The sequence below is a fragment of the Protomyctophum parallelum genome (genome assembly GCF_964188405.1).
Source record: "Protomyctophum parallelum genome assembly, chromosome: 8".
Classification (NCBI taxonomy): domain Eukaryota; kingdom Metazoa; phylum Chordata; class Actinopteri; order Myctophiformes; family Myctophidae; genus Protomyctophum; species Protomyctophum parallelum.
In genome coordinates this window covers 48,041,209-48,061,429 of record NC_139703.1, presented here as the reverse complement: position 1 = coordinate 48,061,429, position 20,221 = coordinate 48,041,209, and the positions used below count along the sequence as shown (strand labels likewise).

Sequence of the window (20,221 nt, the reverse complement as noted above, 5' to 3'; positions counted from 1 at the left end):
AAGGAGGGTGAACACTGGCACACTGGCAAGTGTGTGAGAGAGTATTTTTGGTTTTAAATAAACTATTTAAAAATATCCAGTCAAATAAATGCAGTCCCTCACATTTTGTGTAAATTACATCCTGCATTCTACATTCATTAAAACTGAACTCTGTCATTGCCCTGAGTCTAATGATCATTATAACAACGTGAAAGAAAATATTTAAAAAGAAGGAAAAACTTTATATTTGTGGACAAGCAAAATATGTTGGAATTTTTCACGTGGTTAAAATGAATTAATGTTGATATGGCACACTGAAGATCTAGAAAATAAAAACATGGCACATAATTAACCCATTCTGAACGGGCACCCATTTTGGTGTCAGCATCATGTTATGCTTTAGCTATTGAAAAATAGCAGATCTACAAGCTCGTATCGCGCCACCGAGTGGCGCGATACGAGCTTGTAGGTCTGCCATTTTTGAAAAATCGAAGAACGACTGACATTTTTAGAATCTGATCTCGGGTCAGAATGGGTTCATCAGACCAGTGTGTGTCCAGTGGAAAACCTCGTATGAATCTGATCTCTGTGATAGATGATATGATACAGAAAAAAATATAAAAAAGCACCCGTTTTCCTCTAACTCCAAATAGCAGCGATGGACAGGGAGCATAAACCCCAAACCAAACAACATACTTCAAATGGGCGGAGCACATTTTATGAATAATGCAAAAGCAATGTGGCGTGATTCTTCCTTCCCAGTGGGCACCGTACGACACCGTAGGGGTTGCTGGATATAAGCAAATACTGCATTTACCGTTCAAAATAAATGGCAAATTGATACAATCAAATCCAAAAAGTGTTGTTGTGGCTGTAGGAGGTGCAATCCCGCCCCCCCCCACCCTCTCTCATTTTTCTTTCCTTGTTGGAGATTAGATTTGTGTTTCCATTTGCTTTTATGCTGCCATCGTTTCCCAAAATGTTTCTTTTATGTGCGTCAGAGCCCAGTGAAACATGGCATAGACGTAATATATCTCTTTCAGCACCAAGGCTAATCTACAGCGAGCACACGCTTTATATGTTCCTGTATATACCACACACATTCACCCCTCTTTTAACCCATTCTGACCTGAGATCAGATTCATAACGAGGTTTCCCACCGGACACACACTGGTCTGATGAACCCATTCTGACCTGAGATCAGATTCTAGAAATGTCAGTCGCTCTTCGATTTTTCAAAAATAGCAGACCTACAAGCTCGTATCGCGCCACTCGGTGGCGCGATATGAGCTTGTAGATCTGCTATTTTTAAATAGATAAAGCATAACATGATGCTAACACCAAAATGGGTGCCCGTTCAGAATGGGTTAAGCTGTGAATATCAGAGCGGCCTCTGTGACTCAGGTAACAAATTCAGTCTGTGGTGCAGCAGTGCTCGGTACAGCAGACTTCATATTTAGATATCTTGAATGAATGTCCAATGTGAATGTTTCAACATAGTAGCTCCTTATGCCGTTTTTTAACACATTTCACGGTTTTAATTGATTATGTTAGATTGCGCTCTTCGACGACGTGTGAATGACTCTAGGTTGTTAGACCGATAAAACCGGAAATTAACCGGAAGTGAAAAGTCCGCCCTCAATGTAAATATATTTACTGAAATGCATTTATCTCAGATGTTTTCCAAGATCGCGTTTTTTGGTCAAAACAAGCTTTATTCAACGGCTATAACTAAAGAACAGATAGAAGTTACAAAATGTATTTTCCGGGTGAAAGAAAATACCACTCCTCCTCCAAACATCGTTTGTTTACTTCTGGTTCACGTCTTGGGACACGTGTGCCTTCAAAATAAGGGTCTTTACTCTTCACTGAAATAAATGCTGGAAGTGGAGGTCAAGTTAATTAATAGTCCTTTTTCTCCTCAAAATGAGACAAACTGCAATCTTTGAGATTTTATAACAAAAATGAATCCATCGCGCATCGACCCACAGCCTAGAATCAAGGACTGTCTAAAGAGGACGGGACGCTGAGACCGTAAGGGCGCCGCCATGTTGCTCACATGGTGCTCCATGGAAGGAAAGAAACATGCGCAATGGGCTTTATGCAGCCATCACTTCCTCGTTCAGCTTCCTTGGTCTCAACTGCGCATGTTTCTTTCCTTCCATGGAGCACCATGTGAGCAACATGGCGGCGCCCTTACGGTCTCCGCGTCCCGTCCTCTTTAGACAGTCCTTGCCTAGAATGAGGATGTGGCTCAAATATGGACGGCCATCACTTCCGGGACGGGTGGAAGTGACCCGTCTTGTAGGCTTACATGGCGGATGTCTCTGGCACTGGCACCACACTCTGGCCTGGAGGGCTGGGAGTTACACTGGCACCACGCTCTGGCCTGGAGGGCTGGGAGTTACACCACGCTCTGGCCTGGAGGGCTGGGAGTTACACTGGCACCACGCTCTGGCCTGGAGGGCTGGGAGTTACACGGCACCACGCTCTGGCCTGGAGGGCTGGGAGTTACACCACGCTCTGGCCTGGAGGGCTGGGAGTTACACCACGCTCTGGCCTGGAGGGCTGGGAGTTACACTGGCACCACGCTCTGGCCTGGAGGGCTGGGAGTTACACCACGCTCTGGCCTGGAGGGCTGGGAGTTACACCACGCTCTGGCCTGGAGGGCTGGGAGTTACACCACGCTCTGGCCTGGAGGGCTGGGAGTTACACCACGCTCTGGCCTGGAGGGCTGGGAGTTACACCACGCTCTGGCCTGGAGGGCTGGGAGTTACACCACGCTCTGGCCTGGAGGGCTGGGAGTTACACCACGCTCTGGCCTGGAGGGCTGGGAGTTACACCACGCTCTGGCCTGGAGGGCTGGGAGTTACACCACGCTCTGGCCTGGAGGGCTGGGAGTTACACCGCGCTCTGGCCTGGAGGGCTGGGAGTTACACCACGCTCTGGCCTGGAGGGCTGGGAGTTACACCACGCTCTGGCCTGGAGGGCTGGGAGTTACACCACGCTCTGGCCTGGAGGGCTGGGAGTTACACCACGCTCTGGCCTGGAGGGCTGGGAGTTACACCACGCTCTGGCCTGGAGGGCTGGGAGTTACACCACGCTCTGGCCTGGAGGGCTGGGAGTTACACCGCGCTCTGGCCTGGAGGGCTGGGAGTTACACCACGCTCTGGCCTGGAGGGCTGGGAGTTACACCACGCTCTGGCCTGGAGGGCTGGGAGTTACACCACGCTCTGGCCTGGAGGGCTGGGAGTTACACCACGCTCTGGCCTGGAGGGCTGGGAGTTACACCACGCTCTGGCCTGGAGGGCTGGGAGTTACACGGCACCGCGCTCTGGCCTGGAGGGCTGGGAGTTACACGGCAGTCAAGACATTTCAACTTTGCAGAATATCTGTTAGCTAACTTTTCCACATGCATAGTAGCATATTCACACCTGTAGCATACCATAGTAGTACCATAGTAGCATATTCACACCTGTACAGTGCCATTGTTTGCCATTGTTCATTTTTTTGTGTAAAATGAACAGGAGAACAGATGAAAATGTACACTCAAGTAACTTTGCATTGTCAAATTCACGGACGTCTGACTGCACTCTTTAAACGTGAGCAAGGCTAAAACCATTATTATCGTCATTCTTTTGAGCTGCCACGCTCAAGTGCCAAACTGTGAGCACAGAGCTGGTTTGAAACCAAGAGTGCACTTAAGACTGTGGCATTCAAAATCAATCAAACACATTTTTCAAGGCTCTGGGCAGCTGCAGAACATTCACTTTGTCTTCATGTAATCACTCGATTGGATACATCAAACAATTTAATTATATATTTTTCATATTCATGACAAGAAATACCTCACTGTAGCTAAATGTGAAATGTTGTGAAATGTTGTTGAAATCAAACTGACATGGAAATCTGCATTTCACTTTGAAGAGTTCCATTTAGAAATGAAATAAATGATATAGCTGCATTTACTAATTCCATATAATAAGTAACTTATTTACTCATTCCATAACAGAAATGTATGGGAATAAACAAAACGTTCCTCAAAGAAAGTCAGTTCCGCATTGGCAAATGTTTAGAAACCCCTCCACCACCCCCCCACCCCACCCCACCCCACCCCAACACACACGTATATTTTACTCTCCTTCTCTTTCATGCATATCCTTAGCTTGCTAATGAGCCATGAGATTGACAGCTGGATTACTGGGTTGGTTTGTAATCCTTTAATTTCTTCATTTAAGATAATAACCCTCTGGATAGGTCTCTAGCTCTCTCTCTGTCTCTCTCTCTGGCGCGCGTGTGCGTGCACACACACACACACACACACACACACACACACACACACACACACACACACACACACACACACACACACACAGTGTGTATATATATTAGATACATGCAGGTATCCAACCAAATATAGATTCCATAGCTAAAATAAACTAAAGGATAAAATAGAGCACAAGGTCTTATGTAGCTAGGGACCTTTTTTGATATTAAGAGTTTGTAGAACAAAGGCAACTTGACAGTAGAGTCATTTAATTGAAGAGATCGCAAAGCAAAGCCCTGTGGTTTCAGAAATAGCTCTACAGTACACAGTGGCCCTCTGGAGATGAATTTAGCAGCGGCTTGGAAGGATATATGTGTTGAGTCAAGCCCTGCGTAAATCATTATGATTGGGCCATGTTTCCCTCCAGTGTTGCTGACTGGGAATATCATATGATGTGTTGGGGGACACAGAGGGTCAAGTGGCAGCACAAGGTCAGAATCCTTGGCCATAAGTCATCAATAAAGTGAGACACTAGTAGGTGTCCGTAGGTTCTTGAGTCAGGAAGGAAGGAAGGAAGGAAGGGGGAAGGGAAAGGAAAAGGGAGGCTGAAGCGCAGGTGAGCAATGATCTAAATCCATTTGTACAAAGGGAAGAACATCCATCACTACTGCTTCTGATTATGATAAGGGCAGTTTATACACACAGAATTGGACCTTGAGTAAACTCAAATATGCTGGCGGCACTATAAGCTATCTCTTACTCACACTCCAATAATAGTATGGTATTGGCTTTATTCTGAGCATCCACATGTATCATCTTGGACTAAGTGAGTGTGAAAAAGTAAAATGTTCACGAACCCCATGAGAAACTGAGCCAGGTGTCATAGGAAGGAGGCGTTTTGCATGCTTTCATTGTACCTATACATCACCTCCACCTCCCTGACCCCACACCTCCCCCTCTCTCATGGAGGGGAGGAAAGAAGGCATGGAGTGGCGGATTTCTGGATCCTCTCCATCTCTCCGAGCTGAGAGAGACCTCGTTTACTAATCCACTCCACAGTAATTACAACACCCCCAGAAGTGCCAGGGCTCTAACCATGGAGGCTGAGGTTGACGGAGGTCAGAAGCAGAGAAAATGACAGGCAAGAGTAACACAAGTGGGAGGCAAATAGTACATATACGGTACTAGTGCAAGGCCGCATTGAAAGGCTCAGAGGCTGCCATTTTAGAATGGCGATGATTTTAAAACGGCCAATTATTTAACACTAGAGATCCGGGCCGCTACGCGGCTATCATACCGATATGTGCATACAGTACGTGAAGATCTCTGTAGTTCTCTTGTCTCTTTTATGCCCATACTATACTCTACTGTATATGGAGATCCCTGCCCTACTAAACAGCGGAATCTGTTTACATATGGGGTGTGGCCAAAAGTGGGAAAAGATGATCGATAGAAAAAGGGCAAGTCAGGTAGGTTATTGTGGGCCAGTACTGTTTGGAATCGGCCTGTTGGCACAAACATGAGGCATGTCATTTGAACATTTTCAAGTGGCAAGCTGTGTCCCGGAGCACTCCTGAAAACTTAGTCAATCAAGATGGAATATGAAAAATCTGAAAGACCGGTTTAATGACTATAAAGATACAGTGTAGTGTGTACTGGTCTGCGTGATGTTTGGACAAAATCTGTAGTAGCCTACTGTCCAAAAATGTGTTTTGCACCTGGTGGCGTTATAACAGGCCCATGTGAAAACTTTGGGCAGGGGTTCTGCTCTGGCATCCAGGAGTCTGGTTGTCTGTCGGCACAGTTTTGCTCCATCTGTAAGTCTGTTGTGCAAAGGTGTTGACAGTGTTGGGAAAGTTCATTTATTTGATGAACTAGTTCAGTTCACAGTTCAGAAATTTAAAAAGGAACTCATTCAGGCACTCAAATGAGATGTTAACGTCCTGTAAGACTTAGAAATAAAACTAGTGTTGACTAATCAATACAAGTGGCTCTTATTTTGATGAGGCAGTTTCTGCACAGGAAGTCCGTTTCACTTATAAACAAGCTACGATGGATGAGCTGTCAAAGTACTAGTCGCTGAACCACGTTAGCGACCATATTTACAATATGAAAACTGTCACTTAGACAATGTAGGTTACACACCGCTGGAATTAAACATGGAACCTGCAGGCAGCATTATATCTTATATTCTTATATGAGGCGATTTAAAATCCCCCTATGGAGATTACAATGCAAATAAAAATTACATGAACCTGGGGACTGACGCCCTCTACTGACAGTGACGCTCTATACAAAGCGTGAGCGGAATGGTAATAAATGTGGGCCATTCTAATAAGGCATGCTCGTTTCATCTTGTTTATATTACCGGCCGATCAATACGATTTGAAATGTCCACTCGCTACGCGACACGTGTTGCAAGTCCCTTTAGTTACAGGTGAGGGAAGATTGATTATAGGTGATTTATCCCGTAGAGGCACAATTTATTATTTGTCTGTTATTATTTATCTGAATATAAAAAAGATTGTTAACTTGAATGGGTGTGTTTCACCACATTATAATAAACACACAAAATAATAAACACACACACACACACACCCACTAATGAGAGGTTTGAAGCGATTTGTCCCAGTTGGTTATAAGGAGCAGTAAGGCCTCTAGCGTCCGGCTCTTAATCTGGCTGTACTGTGTTTTTAGTTTACTTTTTTGTTGTGGCTGTAGAGTAGACTAATGATTCGATTCTTCTCTGTTTTTCAATTTTCATCAAATTGTACAAAAAAGTAGCCTATATCCTCTGCAAAAAAAAACCCATAGACACTAGCATCAAAGGCTTTGCTGTTGTGAGCGTACAAGTAAACAGAAATGCAAGTGAAAGAAGTGGCACTCTAGGCACACTACAATGCAGAAGCCCCTGATTTGTATTCAGATGCATGTAAATCCGGGAGCTTAATCCATTCTGACCTGAGATCAGATTAAAAAAATGTCTATTACATCTTGACAGTTTAATTATTAACCCATTCTGACCTGAGATCAGATTAAAAAAATGTCAGTCGTTCTTCGATTTTTCAAAAATAGCAGACCTACAAGCTCGTATCGCGCCACTCGGTGGCGCGATACGAGCTTGTAGATCTGCTATTTTTAAATAGCTAAAGCATAACATGATGCCGACACCAAAATGGGTGCCTGGTCAGAGTGTGTTAAAGGAGGCTGAACCTCTTGGTAATGAACTGGTAGATGCAGGGTTACATGCTCTGCTAAAAGGTGAAACAGGGGTCTCCAACTGGGGAAACCACTCATTTCTGGATTCCAACAAAAGCCCTTTAATCAGGGCCCCAAATCATTCAAACTTGCATTCAGATGTAAAGCACTAACACACATTGATTATGAAAATAGGGTTGTCAATTATTGTTAACAAAATGCAAATATATTCATAGAATACAAGGCTCATCAACCACAAAAGGTATAATGAGACCCTTTCTTCAAAAGACAGTGTTCAGACAGTGAAACAAACAGTGAACAAATAGATAAAGTAATCAGTACACTGAGATTAAATTGTCATTGTGTGTGTGTGTGTGTGTGTGTGTGTGTGTGTGTGTGTGTGTTATATAACTCCTCCAGATTCTGTTCAATATTTCATATTCCATCCTAATTGGCTAACCTTGGCTTTCAAAGTTTGCAGGATTGGCCTGTTTTGAACCAATCATGCATCATCAGCATGCAATTTACGTGAAATCTTTCACAGACTTTCCTACTAGGCTGAGGAATATATCCCACCCTTTTCACTTTGGCCTGTTATAGCACCACCAACGGGTGGATTTTTGCAGAACAAATTTTTGGAACAAAATGCCTCAAATCATCCAATTGCCACCCAAAGCGTAAGAAGAAATGGCACCCTGGAGACCTATGCCCCTGGTCTGTATATCTTTATCCTGTGCCTAACAATAAAGATAATAATTTGAAAGATTTTTTTTTTCTCAGGAAGACTACAGGACTTTAATTACCTGTAACATTTTTTTGATCAATTGTCCTCAACCCTTAGATGTTGATTCCCTAACCCTCGCTCCAGTCCCAACATGCACAACCTCTCTTTTCCACATTAATCCCCTGGCAAGGACTCTTCATGGCTATCATCAGGAATGTCCAGTTTTCTCCCCTTTTTTACTTTTCATTGCTGTTTTCATGTGCCAATGTAAGGTTTGATCAGATCACCTCCTTTTGAAGGTCAGCATTCAATGCTCCTAAAGGAACATTTAAGAAATGTAAGTTAATGGATGGACTGCATTTCTATATTGCTTTTCTCCAAAGCGCTATATAAATATATAAGTCTAATGCATCCAACTTCAGCTGAGTACTAACAATCTGTGCATAGCACACTTCTATAAAGCCTTGTGAGGACAATAAAAACACAGAGCAGACGTTGCAGCTTAGGCTTGAATGCCACGCGCTGTCTAAATGTAAGGCAGGATAGAATTAATCACAGTTTTCTCAATGGATATAGACAGGAAAAAATATATCTGCGTTTGTATGTGAAAACTTTCTGTGAGTTATATAGCCTCCCTATCAAACCAACAAGATAATTCCATGTATTCGATAAATTCCAAATGTATGTGGATACCAACAACAGGAAAGCAGTTTCTCCTGACAGCCAGGATGCTAAAGTATCTGTAAAAGTCACTTTTTTCACTAGCTCACATAACCAATTCTGACCGGGCACACATTTTGGTGTCAGCATCATGTTATGCTTTAGCTATTTAAAAATAGCAGATCTACAAGCTCATATCGCGCCACCGAGTGGCGCGATACGAGCTTGTAGGTCTGCTATTTTTGAAAAATCGAAGAACGACTGACATTTTTTTAGAATCTGATCTCAGGTCAGAATGGGTTCATCAGACCAGTGTGTGTCCGGCGGAAACCTCGTATGAATCTGATCTCAGGTCAGAATGGGTTAAAGGAGATGAGTCAGGAGATGACAAAATAGACTGAAAAGCATTGTGTGGTATGTGTATGTGTGGTACTGCATCTTTGGCGGCTGGCTTGATGGAGAGGACTCAGCATGTATGTGTGTCGTGTTGTACAGAGTTTGAACGGATATAGGAGCGCACAGCTCGGCTCGGTTAGGCAGGGAGAGATAAAGAGAAATGATGTAGCTCATCTTCCATACCTGTATTCTATCAGCACACCACAGACTTCATGTCCTGGCTGCAGAGATGAAAGACTCTTTCGGAGGACAAGAGAGACGTTACCGAGTCAGAGAGAAACTGGCATCCCGCTTATCAAACGCCCCGAGACGTAATCCCACCTCACTCTCTCTCACACACACACACACACACACACACACACACACACACACACACACACACACACACACACACACACACACACACACACACACACACACACACACACACACACACACACACACACACACACACACACACACACACACACACACACACACACACACACACACACACACACACACACTCTCTCTCTAGGCCTGGCCATACTTATGAAAGCCCCGTCACTTTGGATAGAAGGTTAGGACTCTGAAGTTCTCTACAGCACAGCGTACCCCACACAGGCTGTTTCAAGACAGATATGGGCTCTCCGTCAGGATTTCCAGGCCTAGTCTTAATTGGGGTCACATCACAAGTCATTTCCTATGAGTAACTTTTGGAGATGGAGTTAAACTGCAGCCAATCCATGCTGAAAGCACTGTGGTTGATAGAGGCATGATCCCACTTGAATGAATCTGTTACATTAACCCTTTAAGACCATCTAAATCAGTAGTTATTTTTGAATAGCCAATGCAAAAAAAAATCTAAAGTGACACAGATGCTTTCCCAGTTTGAATGGGTTAACCCATTCTGACCGGGCACCCATTTTGGTGTCAGCATCATGTTATGCTTTAGCTATTTAAAAATAGCAGATCTACAAGCTCATATCGCGCCACCGAGTGGCGCGATACGAGCTTGTAGGTCTGCTATTTTTGAAAAATCTAAGACACTTTTAGAATCTGATCTCAGGTCAGAATGGGTTAAAAATTTAACTGTCAGGATGTAATAGACATTTTTAGAATCTGATCTCAGGTCAGAATGGGTTAAAGGAAATAATGTGAATATTATGTTCTTTTACATGCAATATTGAAACCAAATTAGAAGTTACTGAAATAAAAATGATCCAATCCAGTATTAAGAACACAGAGATCCGAAAGGCTGAATGTACCAAGACATACAGTACCTACTGTAGTAGAGAATAGGAAATAAATGGATGTCATCCAATCTAATATTGTTTCACACAGCAAGGGGTTTTCTACAATACAGTATGTTTGCCTCCTTTAGATACAAAGAAAACACTGGTATGGATATCAAAACAAGCCTATGCTCTTTGAAAGGGCATAGAAGTGCTGGAATTCACAGCCCTCGACGAGAAATAGACTTGCCCAAGAAAACTGACACTTATTTTGTGTTGCTGTCACCCAGAAGACAAAAGTATAATGGTTGTTTTCCCACATCTTTCCTGGCCAACAATAGAGTAGTTCTCTATACAATTTTAAACTCCCGTATTGCATTTCGAAAACAGATAATTAATTTGATGTCTATGTCAAATTCAGAGCTACCAACCTGCACACATTTTGTGTACCAACCACGCAATTCTAGGTGTCTATACGCCTAGAATTGCGTGGTTGGTACACAAAATGTGTGCAGGTTGGCAGCTCTGCAAATTAATTATCCGTTTTGTAAATGCCAGACCAGATGTGGAAAACAACCTTCTTTCTCACAACTTCACATTGGACACATAGCAAAAAGGTGCACTCCTCAGACCTGTGCCGGCCTCCACCAAGTTTGGCCTGATGGTGGTGCTAAGGAACAGCACAATCCATAGGATTCTTCCAGCCTGGTAAACCATCCCGGTTTGGCCTGATGGTTGCGCTAGAACAGGGGTGTCAAACTTATTTCGAGCAGGGGCTACTTTGGGCGAAACGTGACTTGATGAGGACCGGGACCAGTTGCACAAATGTGAATGCGTGCTTGCGCAACTGTCAATGGCTTTTTACTGTACTGTGTCTCACTTTACAAATGTTGTTTACTAGAATTTCGCGGCCGCTCATCCCAGAGTTACTTTGCCGCGCACTATGGGAAGAAGGAAATTGCGGGAGTTGACTCCACATGTAGTAACGGATGGGTTATTAGTTATTGTCTCCACCAGCCGAAGGCATGGGGAGAGTATGTTTTGCACTCCGTCCGTCCGTCCGTGTGTCCGTGTGTCCGTCCGTGACCAGCTAATCTCAGCCACCGTTAACCCGGTCGATGCCAAATTTTGCACACACACTCCCTGGATGCCAACCATGAACCTCTGCCCCAAACTTTCCAGAACGGCCTGTTATAGCGCCACCAGGAGGCCGCTTTGTGCAAAACAAGTTTTTGCACAGTACACCTACAGATTTTGTCCAAACATCACACAAATTGGTACACAGTCTCTCTAGAGCCATTCAACCAAACCGGTCTTTCAGATTTCTCAGACTCCATCCTGATTGGTTAAGATTGGCTTCCAAAATTCACAGGAGTGCTCAGTTTCAAACAAAATGCTGCAAATCATGAACACATCGCGTGATTTCCGTGAAATTGTGCACCCACATTCCCACTAGGCCGAGGACGAAATGCCACATGAACAATTTCAACTCAGCCTCAAGGTGGCGCTATAACTGGCCCAAAAGTGTTTTTACCTCTAACTGCACGGATCTGTGGATCCTGGTGGAGACCTGTGCCCAGTAGGGCACTTTTTCTAGTTATTATGTGTCCTTATTAGTGTAGTGTAGTGTAGTCAACACGTTATGGCTCATACACACTGCCCGGTATTTGCTCCGATTATGCTGTCGGGGAGCATTTTTGGCGCTGGCCGACAAAACCCCTGATCTGACGTTACTGGTAGATCGTGATCTACCTTTTGGGCACCGCTTAACTCAACCTTTTTTGTCCCAGGGCAAAATGGTGAGGCGACTATAGGTAAGGTTTCTCTGCGGAGTGCGGAGAGGGAGATCCATAGGGGAGATCACATTACAGCAGCCAAAGAGGGAGGGGGGGGCTGCGAGTTAGTGGGGTGGCTTGGTTGAGTTGGTTGAGTTTTCATTGGCTATTGGCCACATGGGCACATCTTTTCATTGGCTAGTGGCACATCTTATGGGCACATCTTTTATGGGCACATCTTTTCATTGGCTAGTGCGCACATCTTTTGCGCCACGTGACAACTTTACAACTATTAAATTAGATTATGGAGAATAGTGAATAGGCTAGAGAGGAAAGGCCATGCAATCACCAAATCCAATAGGGTTCTTCCTGATCTTGGGAGCATGGCACATTTCATGCCAATCTTCCCAATACCTTTTGACATGACATAATGTTGGCCACAGACAGATGAACAAAACAAAACAAAACAAAACCGCTTTCATGGAGGTAACACGACCAAGTTACAACAAACAGTGCCACCTCAGTGACCCCACTATCCCCACCCGGTGAGGGCCCAAGGGGTGAATCTCACTGCTGTCTTTTTAAATATGTGCTGACAGCAGCTTAAAGGGGTGCCGTCCTGAAGGAACTGCTGTTCAAATTAACTTCTTTTGTGATGAGGCCACCTCCCCTTGCTTGTGTTCTGAGATGTCTGTTCTGGCTCTTGGAGCGAGGTGATGGTTTACACAGTGATGTGCAATCACCGGAATATTTCCTTTCACGGCCTATCTAGTCACAGCAGGAATCTGCACTGACCGAGGTACTCCTCATGCTCTGAGACAATCAGCTCCATGGGAGCATGAGGCCATTTATTCTGGACAACTTAGGGGCAGACCAGGAATGTGCTTGTGGTTGTGCGTTAGAAAAACAAAGGTCTCTTTTATGGCGAACCACGAAACCATAGTAGTCTATTATTTAACACAATGAGTGCTGGGATTTTCTTCAAAATAAAGGCACTAGAGTGCCAGAAGATATAGGAGGATTTTACTCTGAAAAGCCCAGGCCCAACGGTTGGATTATTTTTTGTACACGTCCTACGATCTGAATGTGTTTATCAAACGTGCATTAACATAATCAGTGCCGGGATTTCTTTCAAAATAGCAGCTCTGGGTAGCGTGCAGATATGGCAGCTTTTACTCTGAAAGCCCCCCCTTCCGTTCCGTACAAAAACCGGGAGAAATAATGTTGCTTGCTTACCTCGCTATGATTACGATAAAGTCGCTTGATAATCCCTCACGTTCACATTTTAAACGAGAGGCATGTTGAAGTCAGAAATGAAGAGCTTAGTACGTCCATCTGGTCAAAACCATAGAGAGCTCCCTAGATTACGCGCTACGAGCCTTTCTTTCTGAGCGGTAAACAGGAAGCAAGGAGTATGGTGCAGAAGGAGAGGCCAAACGGGAAAAAAAAGAAAAAAATCTGAAAAAATCTCTTGTTTGATATCAATGAAAATGCACTAGGATGTGTGTACACGACACGTCCTCGCAATCCATCGGTTGGATTAGCTATGAAGTTTCCACACGTGCTGCGGTCAAAATGGGTTAACCCATTCTGACCTGAGATCAGATTCATACAAGGTTTCCGCTGGACACACGCTGGTCTGACGAACCCATTCTGACCTGAGATCAGATTCTAAAAATGTCAGTCGTTCTTCGATTTTTTTCAAAAATAGCAGACCTACAAGCTCGTATCGCGCCACTCTGTGGCGCGATATGAGCTTGTAGATCTGCTATTTTTAAATAGCTAAAGCACGACACGATGCTAAGGTGGAGTAGGATGAGACATTAATGGATGGCCAAAGACTTTCTAAATGTATCAATTATATAATGTCTGAGTGTGAGTTTAAAATATTGCCCCAAAACAGGTGGTGGAAATACCATGTGAAAATATATTTCTTCAACATTATTTACTTACATTATAAAAACACTGAAATGATCATGCAGACATCCCCATCCATCAAAACGTCATCCTCCTTCTGCCATGTTGTTTAGCAAATGAAAAGAGAAGTCTGATCTGGATTGCACCTGCTGGAACAGTGGCCCTGTCCCGATTGCTCACTGTTCATCTGAGAGATAGCAGGCATGGTTGGGTACTCTCTGGTCCAGCAACCCCCTTATACTGTACCATCCATGTTCCTCCTGTCTCTCTACCTAGCCCATTAATTTTCCTGGAAAGTGATGGTTTTAGGTTATCCACACAGCGGTGTTAGCACTAAAGGCTTCCTCCTGTTTTGTTTTCCACTATATAGAAAAAACAGACCTTCAGTCAGGCTAGCCACAAGCCCATTAATCATAGTATGAGGACTTAGGCCTCTGCAGCCCATATCCCTTCCAGTGGTCAGACAGGGGGACAACACAGCTCCCAGATTGATTTTTGCGATGAACACAGAAAGGGGAAGGTAGGCAAAATGATAGAGAGATAGACAAAATGAAACCAGAGGTAAAAAGCAATATTGTATCGAGGCTATAGCTGATGTACAAGATAAACTAAATCGAATTGATACAGTTCTGCAGCACAAGAAGACTAAGCTGGAATTTGGAAGGTGATTGCACTGGGTTTTTCATCCTCTTGGGGAAGAAAAGTTACACTCGCACAGACATCTAAGAGACATACACACACATGCATTGTACACACGGGTACAATAGCTCCTGCACATGCCTAGAACGCAAGGGGATACCTTAGCTGTTGAGATGCATCACACTCTAAACACTTGAACCAAATTACAGAAAGTGTGAACTCTATACCCCTGATACAAACTGGAGGCTGACTAGGATGGTGCAGCCTGTCAGGGGAGTGCCCTGACTAAATAACAAAATTAAATTGTTTTCCACAGAGCTGGAAAATGCTCCAAACAGCCGTTAATGTGAATGCCATTTCCTCCTCCTGGCAAATAACATTTCATGTAACAATAGACTATAAATATTTGGCTGCAAAAGTAAGTTGCCAAGGGAGAGCTAAGCTTATTGCACTTTGCTGCTGCGTTTCTCCCTAAAGTGTGAGTAAAGGCTTGAAGTGGTAATGCTAGCTGAATATGTAGAAAGAAAGAAAGAAAGAAAGAAAGAAAGAAAGAAAGAAAGAAAGAAAGAAAGAAAGAAAGAAAGAAAGAAAGAAAGAAAGAAAGAAAGAAAGAAAGAAAGAAAGAAAGAAAGAAAGAAAGAAAGAAAGAAAGAAAGAAAGAAAGAAAGAAAGAAAGAAAGAGCCAGTCCCAAAAGCCTCTGCAATAGTACTATACTACTGTACTGCATGACTGAAATTGTTAAAAAGATAATTATGTAGTATAGCAGCTAAAAGCCCACTCTGTTACCTAGAAAGCCAGCAGTGATTGCAATCATACGATGACAATGACTATATTTCATTCATTGAATATTGTGGTCAGAGTGCAAAGCAGTTGTGGTAAAAATGGAGGTTGTTTACCTAAAAAGAAATGCATACATGCATTTCAGCATGGCAGAAATGCATTTATCTATTAATTATGGTTTTGAATTGGATGATGTTGATGTATAATATACATCAACATCATCCAATATTGGTCATATTATGACCAATATTCATGCTAAGATGAGCCAGACTCGAGAAATACAACATTTCATGTTGCTGGAGAATAGATGAACCTCTCAATAGATGCCTGCACTAAAAATAAATGAAGCCAATGAAAAACGAATTGAATTCCTCTGAAAAAACATAAAGATAAAGTGTTGGAAAATGAATCACAATGAGCAATGGAGACAGAATGGAACAGCAATGCTTTGGGCAGCAAGCATTCACAGCAGGAGACAAATAGGCCCTTTGAATGTTACTGCTTTGAATCCCCACCTTGAGCATTAAATAAAAAGTTAAATGGAATATTTACTTGAAATTAGTCTCATATGGGGGCCAACTCATTAATTAATCAATAGAACAGTTAACCTTTTATCACTTTGTGTCATCATGTTCAAAGATATATTCAGACCGTGCAAGATCACAGCTCTAGATTCAAAGATCGTTCAAAGCACACATTACAGCTGTCACTCGATCCTGTATGTATGTTTATACTCTATAACATTCGACGAATTGGACCGTTCCTCACCCAGGAGTCAGCCCAGCTCCTTATCCAGACATGTTATGTCAAAACTTGACTATTGTAACCCCCTCCTTTGGCCTACCAGCATGTGCACTTAAGCCTCTCCAATTGATCCAAAATGCCGCAGCTCGCTTGGTCTTCAACCAGCCAAAATTCTCACATGTCTCCCCCCTTCATGTTCGGAATAAAGTTTTTAATTCATTCATTCATTCTCCGCTCCCTCCATTGACTCGCTGCCCGGGGGCACAGAATACAAAACTCTGATGCTGGCATTCAAAGCAACCAAAGATATGGCACCCCCATATCTTGCAAGTCTGATCGAATCTTACAAACCCTCCCGCACACTCAGATCAGCCAACGCAGGGAAGCTGGAAGTACTTTCACTAAAAACACCGGGACAACACGCACTTCCCATTACAATCAGAACTGCAGACTCACTCCCAATCTTCCACCGTAGTCTGAAAACCAACCTCTTCAGACTCCATCTTGGCCCGTAGCACTTGCCCTAGCCCCGACGACCTTACAGGCATATGAAAAGGCTCAACTTATGTAACTTAGATAGCATTTTATGCAGACATAGCACTATAGTACATAGTTTCATTATAGATGCTCCACTGTTACATTCTTACTTTTGTTATGTATATGATGTATGGTAATGTTTTTTGTTCTTAAATCGCTCTGGATTAAGTGTCTGCAAAAATGCCTAAATTGAAAATGGTAAATTGTAGATTTATCTGACTTGAACCTTGCACCATGCCTGTGCTCCACATCATGAGATGATGTTTGTTTTGGGACACAGCCACTGTGTCCTGACCTGACCGTCTCCCAAAGTGATGCCATAGCCATGTGCTATAATGTAGGCTGCTGTACAGTATGTCTCCGGCCACACCTTCAGTAAAGGAGATAGTAAAGACAGTGTGCCTACCTTTGACAATACTCTGGCCTCGCAGTACATCCCTTGAGATAATCACTGTGTAGAAGTTCTGGGAGAAGCCTGGATGGCATGGGGCTTTCTGCGGCTGGCCTGCCTTAGTCCCCTGAGGAAAAAACAACACGGCCTGTTAAGCATGGGCAAATTGACTTGCGACTACCAGGACACAGGTTGCTCTGAAAGCCTTCAACACTCATATTAAACCTCTCTCTCTGACTACAGGGCAACATATTTGTTTCAGTCGGCAGCACATCGTACTTGAACGAGCAGAGACCACATCTGGTGCATTGGCCACCTGTTCCAAATCACTGCGGTGGAAAGTAAATTCTGAGGAGATTAGTATTGGGTATGATATGGTTCAATGTGTGTATGGAAGGATGAGGATGACATCACCAACCGTGAGGAGGACTATATCACAATGAAGCAATGAGTGACAAATCACAATGTTAATGAGAGTGAAGATGCAGATGATGATGGTGAAAGTATGCCTATATCATCCACCCTTAGATGTATGGAAGGAGAGAGTCAAATAGAAATAAGGTATGCTATTATAGACACAATTATGTGACAAATAAACCAAGATATTTCATATTCATAAAGGCAGACACCCAGTCATTATCCACCACATAAAGTTATAGCTAAAGCAAACCCTTATATCATTCATTAGTAGGTTTCAACATTAAATTCATAATTATGCCTATAGCTAGCCTATACTCCTGCATCAATTAACAAGTTAAATTCATTGTGTGCAAATACTGCTTGGCAAAATAACAAGTTATATCATATTTGAAATTAACATTGTATGCATTGTGGAGGAAATTGTCCATATAGGCCTAGACATATTGTTCAATGCATCACATGCAGAATGCTATGAAAACGGTATTCATGCAATAATATGTAGCCTGCTCTATAAGTTTTATTTTTCTGCGAATATCCATTCATAATTATGCTATCAGCCCATTCCTTTCAATTCATGTAGCCTGCCTACATGTTGCAAAATGAGAATCAGTTGAGAAGTGAACGATATTCTCTCAGAAAATAATAAGATAGTAGGCTATAGTACAGCCCTGTAAATTGAATCCAGCGGACGTGGGGTCTACTCTATATATTGCATCCTCTGCAATAAATATGCACCGCAGTAGAAAGTGGGAATACGGCGGAGAACAATTCATAGTTTTTGACCAACTTTAATATTTATTCAGCAGATAAAAACATGTGCCAACTGCCATATATCTAAACGGTGATTATACGCATCATTTTTACCTTTACCGCAAGACTGCAGAGAAAGTGAGCGGCTGACTGTCACTTTTCTGCTCCATGCACGGCACCGCAAAGCGGTGCCTTGTATGTAACTACAGCAGTGCAGTACTTTCGCAAGATGTTATCCCTTTTACATAAATGAATTAATTAATCTTACCAAGGATGTGCCCACAAGTAAGGTGCACGCCAGTATGAAAACGCAGCCAACATTCATCTTTGCAAATAGCCGTATGAACGCGAATCACGCGATGGGGGGAGACGAGCCAACTCGAGTTCTTCGCCAAATAGTAGTAATTCCCGAAGCCCTCTTCTTGGATGCGGAGTTCCGCCGCGCACAAACGGAGCAGGCTGTGAGAAACCGTCCCTACTTGTCTAGCGCAAAAGTGCCGCTGAGCCGGAGATGCTGAGCTCTGTACAATGGAAGTCGGTGCCTATTGGATGACAGCGTCACTATAACCCCTCCTACCCACACTATAGAGAAAGCATGGCATTGTCAGTGTCACTCTGATTACTCATGGGCCGGCTGAAAATGGGGTTTCCAGAATCCAGACTGCAGTGTTTAGATAAATAGTTTGACGGTTTAGTGTTTGACTAATATGCTATACACGGGCACACGCACACGGAACTAGTGGTTTGAGTGACAACCGGCCATTCATATCCCTTAATTGTCCATCCCCAAACCGACGATTTCACACCCCTGTCCTGTCCCTCTTCCACTGTTTAAATATGGCGAAACTATTTGAAATAGGCTATTTAATTGCCATTAAGCCTGCCCACTGCCCAGTAATAAACTGCTTCATAACTGTAACGGCCACAGCTTCGATGTGCACGGGAGGCCATGCATCATACACGGATGTCTTGACTTTATCTTGGTTTTATTTTTTCCAAACAGACACCAAGACACCTTGTAGTAAGAAACAATACCGGTAGGTATAGGCCGGCTGTACATGATGAGTCCTCTGATTAGTGAGTCCACACAGGTGCATCCAATTCTCAAACAAAGTTTGCAGTTCTACATTACAGCAATACATACACAACAAACCGTATACAGGCGCACCACACTGAATTGTAGCTCCCAGGAAAATTCTTTATTTGTAACACCGTTTCGACAACTGTGTGTCTTCGTCAGGTATGAATATGCAACACCAAGAGGCGTATTTATATACAACAGCATATGGGCAGGTCTACAAGGAACAAGCTCTGTTGCAATGATGAAAATCAAGCTAGACACGCCCACCGCATCTAAAAGGATGAGGCTGCAATTAATCAGCATGTAGGGCATATCAAGCTAATTTGACTATATAAATATATTGAACAATAGTGGCTCTAATGCCAAATTTTTAGAACCCAAAAGAAAAGTATAAAGGTGCAGACATAGTTAAAAGTAAGCTGCAAACCAAATATAAACATTGCAACGTTTAAAAAAATATTGCATACAGGATTTGCAAAATATAATAGAAAAATATATAGTAGGGTACTGTAATTACAGTACAAAATAATGAGGACATAGCATAGGGACAAAGAGGAAAACAGGAACACATAATAAAGAACATGTACCGTGTGTGCCTCTTGAACCATGTGCAGGTGAATTATTATCGTCTCCGAGAGAGTATGTTTAGCACTCCGTCTGTCCGTCCGTGTACAGCTAATCTCCGGCACCATTGGTCCGGCAGTAGCCCTGGAACATGACTGCCATGATGATTATCATGACAGTCATG

The 20,221-nt window shown here is 43.2% G+C and overlaps 1 protein-coding gene across 2 annotated transcripts in view; it reads right to left on the bottom strand.

The window, feature by feature from the left end:
• Positions 1-18,856, bottom strand: part of cdh4 (cadherin 4, type 1, R-cadherin (retinal)) — a 310,166-nt gene extending 291,310 nt beyond the window's left edge. For both annotated transcript variants that reach the window (XM_083771514.1, XM_083771515.1), the window contains exons 1-2: positions 18,661-18,856; positions 17,238-17,349 (exon numbers count right to left, since the gene is read on the bottom strand). In XM_083771514.1, the coding sequence (XP_083627640.1) occupies positions 17,238-17,349; positions 18,661-18,717 (169 nt within the window). In that variant the 5' untranslated portion in view covers positions 18,718-18,856. The remainder of the gene's footprint in view (positions 1-17,237; positions 17,350-18,660) is intronic.
• Positions 18,857-20,221: the final 1,365 nt, after the last annotated feature.